This window comes from Alternaria triticimaculans (genome assembly GCF_023758025.1).
Source record: "Alternaria triticimaculans strain BMP 0046 chromosome Unknown scaffold_30, whole genome shotgun sequence".
In the NCBI taxonomy this organism is placed as follows: domain Eukaryota; kingdom Fungi; phylum Ascomycota; class Dothideomycetes; order Pleosporales; family Pleosporaceae; genus Alternaria; species Alternaria triticimaculans.
This window is the reverse complement of record NW_026055987.1, coordinates 145,491-157,523: the sequence shown is the minus strand read 5'-3', so window position 1 is coordinate 157,523 and position 12,033 is coordinate 145,491. Positions and strand designations below refer to the sequence as shown.

The 12,033-nt window shown below is 52.8% G+C and overlaps 4 protein-coding genes across 4 annotated transcripts; 2 read left to right on the top strand and 2 right to left on the bottom strand.

The window, feature by feature from the left end:
- Positions 1–1,802: 1,802 nt before the first annotated feature.
- On the top strand, positions 1,803–3,342 carry J4E78_010344 (uncharacterized protein; the record flags this gene model as incomplete). Its single annotated transcript, XM_049370922.1, has 2 exons — positions 1,803–2,124; positions 2,180–3,342. 2 exons carry the CDS (start codon positions 1,803–1,805, stop codon positions 3,340–3,342), a joined length of 1,485 nt encoding a protein of 494 aa, XP_049217378.1.
- A 258-nt stretch (positions 3,343–3,600) lies between these two features.
- Positions 3,601–4,886, top strand: J4E78_010343 (uncharacterized protein; the record flags this gene model as incomplete). The annotated part of the gene is made up of 4 exons (XM_049370921.1): positions 3,601–3,668; positions 4,069–4,153; positions 4,248–4,590; positions 4,666–4,886. 4 exons carry the CDS (start codon positions 3,601–3,603, stop codon positions 4,884–4,886), a joined length of 717 nt encoding a protein of 238 aa, XP_049217377.1.
- A 209-nt stretch (positions 4,887–5,095) lies between these two features.
- J4E78_010342 (uncharacterized protein) lies at positions 5,096–6,571 on the bottom strand (the record flags this gene model as incomplete). Its single annotated transcript, XM_049370920.1, has 3 exons — positions 5,096–6,267; positions 6,319–6,480; positions 6,547–6,571. The coding sequence occupies 3 exons, from the start codon at positions 6,569–6,571 to the stop codon at positions 5,096–5,098; spliced, it is 1,359 nt and encodes a 452-aa protein (XP_049217376.1).
- A 3,809-nt stretch (positions 6,572–10,380) lies between these two features.
- On the bottom strand, positions 10,381–11,952 carry J4E78_010341 (uncharacterized protein; the record flags this gene model as incomplete). Its single annotated transcript, XM_049370919.1, has 1 exon — positions 10,381–11,952. The coding sequence occupies one exon, from the start codon at positions 11,950–11,952 to the stop codon at positions 10,381–10,383; it is 1,572 nt and encodes a 523-aa protein (XP_049217375.1).
- Between the last annotated feature and the right edge of the window lie 81 nt (positions 11,953–12,033).

The window sequence follows — 12,033 nt, the reverse complement described above, 5'->3', positions numbered from 1 at the left end:
TCTCGTACTTTGCGTACTATAAGACTGGAGGCTATGAAGCTGCTCCAGTTCGCCATCTCCATCGTAGTGTAAGTCGCAGTTCGACTGTGTTTGCATGGTGTTTCTTCGTCTCGCCTGAAACTTTGTCTTAAGGGTGTATCAGTTAGCAGTGATATGGAAGCAGCCAAGCCTACTTCGCCATTGACATGAAAGTATTCCCTTACATTTGGTAGGGAAGCCGCACTCATCCCAACGACATCTCCGGGATAACGCTGGATATGCGATTCCTCTGGTGGTCCACTCAGCGTATGAAACACACTCGGTCGCTCGCTGACAGTAGCGTTGAATGATGTGTGTATATCCTCGACGGATCCCCTTCGACTACCAAAGAGGCGCCTAAGCTTTGCGTTGACCTTCTCTATGATCTCGGTGACTTGTGATGGTCTTCGTGGATGAGTTTCGTTTTCGGGTGTAGGGGGTGTGGTAGGCAGGGTAGAGTAAGCACTGTGGAAGTTTGAACTGGCCCCGGTCATGGCTATGTTGTACGCTGGCGGTGGCAAGCAAGGACAGTCGATCGCTGTCTCACGACCGCTCGAGTGTATTCTTCTTTGTTTCTTGATGTAGCCACGCGTTTGGAGGAATGATTCCGATACTTGTCGTTTCAATGAAAGCTTTGGAGGGTATGGTAATTGGAAGAACTCTGGGTCCACCTCTGTTTCGCTGATGTTGAAAATTACGCAAGGCTCGTCGGGAGGTGTGTTGCCAGGTGCTTGAGATGTCATAGCATTGGAAAGCTAGGAACTGATGGCAGAGATGACAATGAGAGCGAAGCAGACAAGAATTTTGTTGACCGATACCAGTACTCGATAGTCTGATGACTCTTGTTACTTTAATAGCCTAGCGATAAGTACGGTACGATCAGCAAGAGCATGCTGGTGCCGCCAATGACCAAAGTCCTTTACTTGTACCAATGAACTCCACCAATGGAGGTCGGTTGAAAGATACCAGATTGTTGATGCAATCGTACGGAATTGACTAAACAACAGTTTGTGTGGTTAGTCGCGATTTGGAAGTCCAGCGAAGCAATCTGGAGCAGATAAGAAGGCCCTGCACGCTGCACGCTGCACACGCACGCGAGAGCAGTGTGCGCCTCGAGCGTTCCTGGGAAGACTAGCCTATGAGAGTCACCCGTCATACAGCAGTGCCATGGTAAAGACCGCTGCCGTGGTGACTTAGGTGAAAAACTACCGTGCCTATCATAGTCAACGGGCGACACCCTGCAGGATACAGGCATTATCGTCATGATTACCACCACGGAAGTTATACTGGATGACCAAACAGCATTGATCAGGGAGGCTGCGAAGAATTCGAGTGCGAAGGAACTGAGAAACCGCAGGGAATGGTATGAGATCCTGAGTAGCTCAATGACAGTAACCACTGCCTGGCACTGGGCAACTGCCAGATGATCAATTGAGGGGTGTGAACATCAGCTGCAGAGACGTTGCACCTTGGATAGCCGTTAGCATCAATGGAACTCGTAAGCCTTCAGTCGTCATCGTCGTCAGAAGTATCCTTGGAAGGGGTCCGAGGATTTCAATTGGAAGCAAAGATGTGGTTGTGGTTTGGCTGTGGAGAACCTTGGAAGGTGGAAGAAGCCGGCGCTAACATCGCGGCAGGTCGACGCGACTTGCCTTGATGACATAATCTTAGCGTGTCTGGCTGCAAACATGTCAAACACAGCATGATGACACCACCATTCCGACTTTCGCGGTTCGCGAATCGAATACGTCCGTCCATGTCACGATAGTCTTCAAAGGCTCGTGATGCCGCCTCGAATATTACCAAGAGGGCCCAGGGCTTTTTCGTCACGATCGGCGGTCTGGGTCCATCTGCGGCCTCAGCGGAGGTTTGCTTCGAGCTCCGCAACTGCGCCAGAGGTCTACGATGTCGTTTGCGTAGGAGGCGGCCCGGCAGGATTGAGTCTCCTGACGGGACTGAAAGCATCGCCAATCACAAGTGGGCTCAAGGTTGCGCTCATCGAGGGCCAAGATCTACACAAAAGTCGACTGCCACAAGATGCGACTTTGGAGAGCTTTTCGAATAGATGCAGCTCCCTCACTCCAGCTTCTGTGAAGAACTTGCAGGGTACGAATAAACGTGTTAGATGTTCAACAGTTCTACTCTGACATGCGCGGTGTAGAAATCGGAGCATGGGCGCATGTCAACACACCCCGAGTGCAACCATACCAAGAAATGCAAGTCTGGGACGGCGTCACCGATGCACGGATATCCTTCGATTGGCATACAGCGAAACCTCTCCTCACGCCTCGCAACCCGTCTCAGCCTACAACAATCGCCTACATGATCGAAAACGTCAACACGGTCACCGCTCTACTAAGCCGGCTCGAACAACTGGGTGGTGTCGATTTCTACACATCTACAAAGGTCAACTCGATAGACCTGGGTACGGATACAGAGAAGATGGACTTCTCGTCGTGGCCTATCCTCACGCTGTCCAATGGGAAGACACTGGCTGCTAGGCTGTTGGTTGGAGCCGACGGTGCGAACAGCCCAGTGCGAACATTTGCGGACATCGAGTCACGAGGCTTCGACTATAGCAGACATGGTGTGGTGGCTAGTCTGAAGCTCGAAGGGCAAGGTTGGGGCGGTCCAGACCACAAGATTGCATACCAGCGGTTCTTGCCAACCGGCCCAATCGCTATGCTGCCACTTCCAGGCAACATGTCGACACTCGTATGGAGTACCACGCCGGAACGTGCTGCGAAGCTCAAGGCACTGTCACAGGCCGATTTCGTCGCAATGGTCAACGCGGGTTTCCGACTTTCGCCAACAGACCTGGAGTACCTACATACCCTCTCGTCCGGACAGGCAGAGGAGGTAGCATGGCGAGAGAAGCATACACCCGTCGACGAACACGCGATACCGATGCGAGTAGCACACGTGCAAGACGGCACAGTCGCGTCCTTCCCACTTCGAATGCGGCACGCCGATACCTACACTGGTGAACGAGTCGCACTGGTGGGTGACGCCGCGCACACGATACATCCACTGGCAGGTCAAGGTCTGAACCAAGGCCAAGGTGATGCTGCAGCGCTTGTACGAACGATATCACATGCAGTGCAGACCGGACAAGACATCGGATCGACATTGGCGTTGGAGAGCTATACCAGTGAACGGTATGCGGAGAATAATGCGATGCTGGGCGTGTGCGATAAATTGCATCGTCTGTATAGCGTCGAGTCGGGTCCACTCGTAGGGCTACGAAGTCTCGGATTGAGAGCAGTCGATGCAATGGGCCCGTTGAAGGGTTTCTTCATGAGCCGGGCTGCCGGCGGATCGTAGGATTCTGTACCTGTACCTGTATCTGTATAAGTGTCTGTATATAGGCTGCCAACGCAGCAACCAACCCAACATTTTCACAACGACAATCATTCCCGAAATGCTGTTCCGCGCCTCTCTACTGCTTACCTATCGTCCCGAAGTTCCTTGCAAAGAGCCCCACAAATAATCTAGCACTACGGCACCTTGAGGAAACGTTAAGAACAGACTTGTCCTACCTCAAGCGGACATCGGATTCGCAGCGAGCTTTCATCATCGACCATGGCGGACCATCAAAACGAAATTGAAACGTTCGGCAGCAACGACGACTTCTGGATCTTTGGATACGGGTATTACCTGCCTATGCGTTTTCGAACACGTTTAGCCGAAAAGCTAACGCCTCGGTCGTAGGAGCTTGATATGGAAACCACCGCCACACTACGGTACGGCCCGAACATGGCATGTCGAACGAAAAGCAAACATGCCATCTTGACCTTCCGTCTCAAAGAGAGAGCCATTCCTTGATCTGACAGTGGAAATCCAGACCAGCGAATTCCCGGATACATTGAAGGATACGTGAGGAGATTTTGGCAGGTATGTGTATTTTCCTTGGCTGGTGGCACGATATGGTACGATAAAAAACGGTTCTTGACTGACGATCGTATGTAGGCGAGGTATGCATAGAGACTCTCCAACTGAATCGTGGAGAAAGCGGGGTTGGAGTAATGGCTAATACGGAGGTGACTACAGTGAAGATCACCGCGGTACGCCCGAAGCTCCGGGACGCGTTGTCACGTTGATTGATAAAGCGCATTGGGAGACTTTGACGGATACTGTAAGTTCATCGTTCGTTGTTATTCGATCTGCTCAACTTGCGGCTGTATGCCCAGATCTGCCTATGCAAGAAAGCCTGGCACTAAGAGGAACAGCATGAGTCCACCGAACGCGTTTGGGGCGCCGCATACCACATCCCGGCCGACAAGGTGCAGGAAGTACGCCAGTACCTTGATATTCGCGAGATAAACGGGTATTCGATCCAATTCACGCCGTTCCATCCTGCTATCAGCACCTCAGAGGTCACGTCTCCGCCGCACGATTCCGAACCAACTGAAGCCGAAGCTGGCATGCGGGCTGGCATCAAGGCCACTAACACCATCGCCGTGAGAGAGGAGGCGGGAAGTGTTAGATGTTTGGTTTATATTGGGTTACCGGAGAATCCACAGTTTTTGGGTGCGCAGGATCCTGATGCGCTGGCGAGGAAGATTTTGGAGAGTATGTTCCATCTTATTCTTTCATCGGCTGGACTTGACTCATCTGCCATGGTTTGTTATACTGACTCTATCACAGGCAAAGGTCCGAGTGGCGAGAACAAGGAATACCTCTACAACCTAGAGACTGCACTGCTTGGTCTGAGCTACAATAGCGGAGATGCTCATGTGAGCGACTTAGTAAGGCGATGCAAAGCATTGGAGAAGGAAGCTGGCATCGGGAATGATCATGGAGACGGCGGTGCCGAAGGTCTGTACAGAGTAGGAAGCACCGAAGAACAAGAGGAGGTCGAAAAGTAAACTCAGAAGGCAACGGACAAGTCCGTAATGTAACATTGCATCCGTGGATGTGGCGATACGCACTTATACAACGACATCAAGCCAACCGAGGCTTCTGCGAAAGTCACTGGTGATTATGATTACGAAGCAGGCTAGCCTGCATGTGACCAGCCATAACGCCAGATATATGCATGATGCGCTTAGAATATACAAGAAGAGAACGTTGGGAACTATGCCCATGCGCCGACTAGTGCCATTAACAACGCCCCTGCTACGACACTGGCACAGGCCTGTAGTCGCCGCTTCCCCTGCAACGTCACGTAGCTTTCGTCGCTCAAGAAATCTTCAGCAATGAGCTCCACCAAGCCAGCGAATAGCAACAAGCCACTGGATATGGCGTTCATGAATCCCACGGTTAGTAAGCCAGCTTCACTTGCTGGATCGTACAGGGTGTGTATAGCCAGACCTATCGCCTGGCCAATGGGTGTGGTGGTTCCGTAGGCTAGAGCCATTAGCCACGGTTTCGGCGATCCGGCTGGAAAGCGAATGGCGCTGATTCTGGAGCCGAGTGCGAAGCCTTCGAAGGTTTGGTGGAACGAGATGGCTATGAGGAAGACGATGAAGGCGGTACCAGTAGCGACTGAGAGAGCCATGCCTATGAAGACGGAGTGGAAGAGAATTCCAGCCTCGAGCAGCAGACATTGCAGGAGCAATTTCTTATTCTGGGCTTCGGTTTTCTCCACATCTTCAGAGGATTCGCCGCAGGGTTGACGAACACGATTGTGAGCATGTGGACCAGGCAGCAGGCGAGACTCGTCTTCTGAGTTCTCCTCATCCTGACGGGCGAGCTCTTCTCTGCTTATCTCAAGATCTGAGTCATTGTCGTCGTCAATGGACTTCCGGCTTATCGAATCATTGGGCGTCATCGGCGATGCCAGAGAGAAGGACGGCGATCGGCCTGCCATCAGATTGGCTGAAGATTCGACATCGTGCAGCATGATGCCCGGTATGTGGCCGTTCGCTCTTGGTGTGCCGTTGCTGAACCTCCCATAGCTATGGCTCCTCTTATGGCCCGGGCGCGCCGCCGCAGCGTGATCGTCAAGGCTTAGGTTTTCGTAGCCAGTCGAATGCGAATGACCTGCTCCCCTCGATGCGAAGAACATCTCCACGCCCACTACTACAAAGACTGATGTCATGGCTATTAAGCCCGGCATGGCCGAGTAGCCCTTGTTCCAGAACGGGGGTAGACATGGGTCGGTGAGGGATTCGAAGGCGGTAGGCAGGAGATGGACGAAGGCAGTCGCGATAAGGACACCCGTGCCGAAGTGTCTAGATATGAAGAGGAATTGGTGGGGGACGGGTATCGAAGGAAAGCGCTTGACGACCACGGGGAAGGAGCAAGCTGTGAGACGGTCAGCAGTGCATTGGAAGGTATGCGAAGAAACGTACGAACCCGCAGTACTAAGTGTGAGTATTAAGAACAAGGCGAATACATGTATGGGTGTGTTGTAGTAGCCCTTTGCCCCTTTGCTCCCGCATTCTGGCCGCTCATCGTTGTCTTGCTGTCTTCGGAGCAATTCCGCGTGGAGGACATGCGCAGGTATTTCCGAAAGGCCTATGTTACAATGACGTGGTCAGTATACGGGCGCCACAGTCAGCAGAATAAGCAGCCATGTCGTACCTGCTAGAATGCCGTCTGCCTGCATGGCGGTGGTTGACAGAGCTTCCGAGCATTGAGGTACGCGCGGTTCCGTCGCGCTTGCCCAGTAGGTGCCGGGGTCCGGAGCCTCTATTGTTCCTCGGCCTTTCACCTATTCACGTCCTCGTCGGGTCCGCATTCCGACAGATTCATTTCCTTTCGGACTGCAAACCTATTTGTACGTGTGTTCGGGGGTCCAGCATACACTCTGGACAAAAAAGTATTTCCGAACGCGCCGAAAGCCAGGGGTGCGTCATACCTGGTATATCGCGAACCTCAGATGTCATGCTACCGACAATCGAAGATCTAGTATTCATACAAGGTCCGGGCCCACGCTTGAGAGTCTGCCTTGTATCATAGGAGACTACCGTGCCCCGGCTCCTGTTAGCATCGGTTGTGGCGTCTTTCATGTCCATCTCCAGTTTTCTGGACAGCAGGTCCTCTAAACATCACGCAACGTTAGCCACCGGCCGTGGCCGGTGCTATTTTTGATCCTTCGGTAACAGCGATCCGCGAGCTCCATCGTCTACATATATAGACAGAGACCCTGCGTTGTTCGCTGTGTCGTGGAACTATCTGGCGTACAGGTTTGGGACGGCGCAGCTGCATCATCATTCGAGAGATTGGCATCGGCGCAGGCACCCCGTCACACCCGACTTCGCTTCTGCAGCCTAACACGAATCGGGTCCTTGATAGTTTCACGTCTCGCGCCCCTCCATCGCCTCCAGTAACACCAAGGACGATACCGCCGCAGCCCAACGTCGTCACGGCACATGTCGGTACCAAAATGTTGACCCGCGAGCATGGACTGGGAAAGTCTGGACTAGTCACCACGCGCAACGTCGTCCCGGCTACACCCTGCTAAGCCCCACCATCTACATCCTCTCTGAACAGGACAATACGGCATATTGCTAGTTCTGTAACGGGAAGAACCGCTGGAGGGCCTGAAGGAGCCACCAAAGGGAGACCGGGTGGCTCTGACCGACAATGTCTGATCAGCGAGACTTTTTGTTCGTCGACGCAGCTCAAGCGAAGACGTCTCGCCAAGGTCGTCGCAATGCTCGTTCTTTTGTCATGCAGAACGCCCGCAGGAAAAACCCATGGTCAACAAGCAAACATGCTGCGAAGCAAAGGAAAACTGGAAGCTCGGAAAGCGCAAGTCCTAACAGTACATGTGCGTCTACGTCAAACAAGGCGACGCCAAGCCCTCCAATTGTTGCGAACAGGTCTGATTACTTTTCTTCCCCAGAGTCTGAAGATTATGCGATAGCGAAGAGGGACGTTTGCCCAGAGTGTCAGATTTTCCTGTGCCGCCCGGGTGAGGGATTCTGCCAAAGATGTTTGCTGGTCAAGCCTGCGGCGCCTGCAGAAGACCCAAACAATCAGCTTTTCGATCCTTTTCGGACTTCATCCGTCGAAGTAACCCGCAGCGTGTCGGAGCTGTTGAAGCATTGTAAGTGGCTGTCCCTGCATCTCTCCTTCCATCAAGACATTCCAGTTCGCTGGGTTCGTGGCACGACAACCCTGTACAACGGCGTTGAGAGTGCGAAGTCTAGATTGCATCCGATTGCATGGCGCCAAACATCTCAATGCCCGGCATTGTTGGTACTAAAAAGCTGACTTGGACCGTGTAGTTTCCACGGAGATGGCGCCTGGTATCATCGCCGTCGACGTCCGGCATCGTTCTACTCTGATGAAGTCGGACTGGTTCGGCACGGCGATAAGTAATCCAGGCTTCATGCACAGTCTGCTTGCTACGGTCGCGCTGCACGCTTGGGTGTTTGGAAAAGATACCATCGACGCAATCTTGCACCATCGAGCACAGGCTATTGCGGCTGTCAATGCAGCGATACTGACACCGGATGGGACATCGGACGCAAACATTGGTGCAGTGTTCAACTTACTCACCATAGAGGAGAGTCTCCGTATGCCGTTTTTCGATTTACACGAAGACCACGCAGTCCAACTCGAGATCCATCGAACGGGGTTGCAGAGAATGGTGCAGCTGCGTGGAGGACTGGGAGCAATCAAAACGAATCGCATTCTTCAGGCCTTTATGCTTTGGTGTGTAGCCTCTACTTCCGCGTTCTGTCCAGAACCGGTTTGGCATGTGCTTACTGAGCATCAGGCATTCGACCGCTCACGCTATTAACGATTTCCAAGCGCCAAGCCCCTCTACATTGGATTTCATCAGCACAGCAGGCTTTCCACGTCATCCACCAGGCTACGAATCGAACATTTCTCAACATCTGACTGATTATTGTCGGAATGCGGGTATCAAAGAACCACTCAATGCCTTGGTGGAATTGGTACTTTCCCTGATTGCCGACCTGAACGTCTGGTTCGGTGATCCTGAGAGCCCTCTGGACCCTCTCGATATTCAGAACTTTGCATGCGTCTTGGAGTGCTCTCTGCTAACATGGCTGCGCAAGAACGAACATCTTGTCACCCCTCTCGAAGACGCGCTATGTGTTGCGCTACTCATCTTTACGGTGCGGACGACCGAAGCGTTTAAGCTACAGTCTCATGTTCATCTGCTCCACTCTGCAGCGAGCAAGCGACTGGAGAAAGCGCTGAACTGCACTATTCGTACCGAGTGGCAGCATTGTCCCGACCTTCTACTCTGGATACTCTCTATCGGTGCGATATCAGCGGAACCCTCGCCAGACAGCACATGGTTTGTGTATCAGACCTCGCTTGCCTGTGCGGAATTTGACATCCCATCGGCGGAAGCGCTTCTCGAACGACTCCATCTCTGCGGCTGGGTTAGCTACAAGCTCAACGACGCTGTGTGTCAGTTATGGGCCAGGGTTGTGAATCTCAGGTTAGATGACCGTACATTCTTGCCTATGCATTCGCCTGCTTATACTTGAGTTTTTCTTGTACGTAGGCTTGCGCCGTTTTTCGAAGCGCCCTTGAAAGCTGAAGACGCCAATAGCCCTGTTGGGCCGCTGCAGCATCACGTTGCCGAGCCCGATCTCAACGCTTGGGAAAGTATCGACTGGGCTGCTCTCAATTTGGGCCTCGACGACCCGAACCAAGGACACGCAAACAACTCTGACAATGGAGGCGCATCGGCGGATCCGCAAGGCTCCGGGGGACCCGACGAATCATCTTATGCTTTCGGGAGTGGCTACGGATTTACATGTATGTACAACTTCGAGCGCTCTAAACTTTTACTAATACCCGCGTTGCTGGGTGCTAACCTTCTTGGCGAATACACAGGGCCTACGACGCAACATCCTTATGCACACTGGATGAACGGATCGCAAAACCATCACGAACAATGAGGAAGGCTTTCAAATGCTTTGCATGCTCGACTGTGGATGCATACCTCTTCACTTGATCACTCGATCTCCAGTACTATAATCCACAACTACCTCGACGCCGGCACGGCTACCAAGCCTGTCGCAGCAGCCTTGGTCGGTATGCCATATAGCCTAGACTATGTCCAACTGTAGTCGTTTTGATGTGGATCGTACTGCTCGCTAAAGAAATGATGCGGAAGCGCAAAGATGCGGAAAGCTTGGCCTACATGAAAGAGCATTGCATAATTCTGGCATGGTGCTGAGTATCTCAATATACTGGGACTCTGGTTAAGGGAGACGTCATACAGGAACAGATGGAACAGATGTTGACAGAATCACAAGGCAATGCGCACTTCCAAATTAACAGCTTTGTATGGGTATTCATTGTTGGTTGTGAATGGGTTGGACGAATCCAGTCTCATCCCCTTCAGCCCTTTGAGGGCTAACATGTAGCTGAGGAGCACATACAACTATGTACAGCCAATCGGTCTAATAAAGATACCAACGCCTATGCTTTCGCCAGCTTAACAACAAGCTCAATCCCCGCCTCACCAAAAACCTCGCTAACAACCCTCGGTGGCTTATACGCCTCAAACGCCGCAGAAGCCTGCCCTTTACCCCCAACACCCGCCACTTCCGTCAGCCTCAAACACGTCAGCTCCGTCAAAAACCCTCTACCCGCCAATTTCATCTCCGCAAACTGCGTTATCCAATTCAACCCCTTCGGTGGCAGCGCCTGCGGCAACCGCCTAAACTGCGCCCGCGCCTCGCCCGTAGCGAAAATAGCTTCAGTGGGCATCGGAAATTGGATTTCTAGTTCGCGGACTGAGGGGGGAATGTGGGTGTATGCGGCTGCGGCACAGCGGTCCTGTTTCTGCCAGATCCATGTTTTCTTTGCGGAGTTGGGGAGGTCGATGAGGGAGGTGTAGAGGAGGGAGGAGGTTACGCGGAGGACGCGCAGGTTTTTGAGGAAGGTGAAGGAGGGGGTGAAGGGCGGGTAGGGGTGTTCTCTGAAGTTGGCGGAAGGGGGTTCGAGGAGGGAGAGTTGCTTCAAGCTGGATGGAAGTTCTGGGTAAGCTTGTAGGACGTCGATGACGGTTTGAGGAGTAGGCGGTGTGGGTCGGAACCATGGGGGTATGATGTCCCTTTGCCAGGCGTACAGGCAGTTAATGGTTAGGTGCAGTGACTCGGTCTTTTCAGATAGGCGTAGCAGTTTCCCCAGAGCGAGAGGGCTGATTTGAAAGGTTCCCGAGTTGAAGTGTGTGAGGTTGGGGGGGAGGGAGTCGGGTTCGGGGTCGAACCAGTTGTGAATGATGCGAAAATGCTTGATATCAGACTCTGGGCTTTCATGCCAGGGCGCCGGGGTTTCAATAAGAAAAGTCTTCAAAGTAGGGATCTGGATGAGTTCACGGAGGATCCTCAACGTTGGTGTCTTCAAGGTGACGGTCTCGATGGGTTCATCTTCGAGTACCGCCCAGAGTTGCTTCATGCACATGTTCTGGTAGGCATGCCATCTCAAACCCTTCAATCGGTCTTTGACCGTCACCTCGATGCTTTGCACGTTCGGCAGTTTATCGAAGATGGTGATGGCTTGCTCGTGCACGAAAAGCGGTAGGCCCCACTCGGCGTCTGTCCGGACGTGACGTACATGTTCTGCAAGCTCCGGCGCCTTCTCGATAGCCTGGAGAAACAAGGTAATCGTGTGCTGCCGAGCCGCGACATTGCCAAAAGCCTCGTGCTCCCTGTACTCTTTTGGGATCTGATAGTCTTCCAGTGGCAGGAAGACCGGAGGTAGTAATGGAAGAGGTTCCCGTCGATACCGCAGCGGCTCTTCATCCGGATCTGTACGATCCTGGGGTGTGGGTAGATGGCTGACTTCTGCATTATGCCCGCCTTGAACGAATGGAGGGGCCAGGGTCGATTGTACAGGGAGGTAAATCGACTGGAATAAGAGGCGTTGGGCGGATTTGTGAAAGACGCGGTGCGTCTTGATCAGACTCAGCAGATCCTTTCGATCCACATCCTCGAAGATTTGATCCAAGACGTCGTTTGAAAGCGTGGTGATTATGGGTTTGGACATGTTTCTGGCGACTGAAACGGCGGGCTTCTGGAGGGTAAGATTGGGTATTGGGTGGGGTGGAGGGATTGCGGTTGAGCTGAT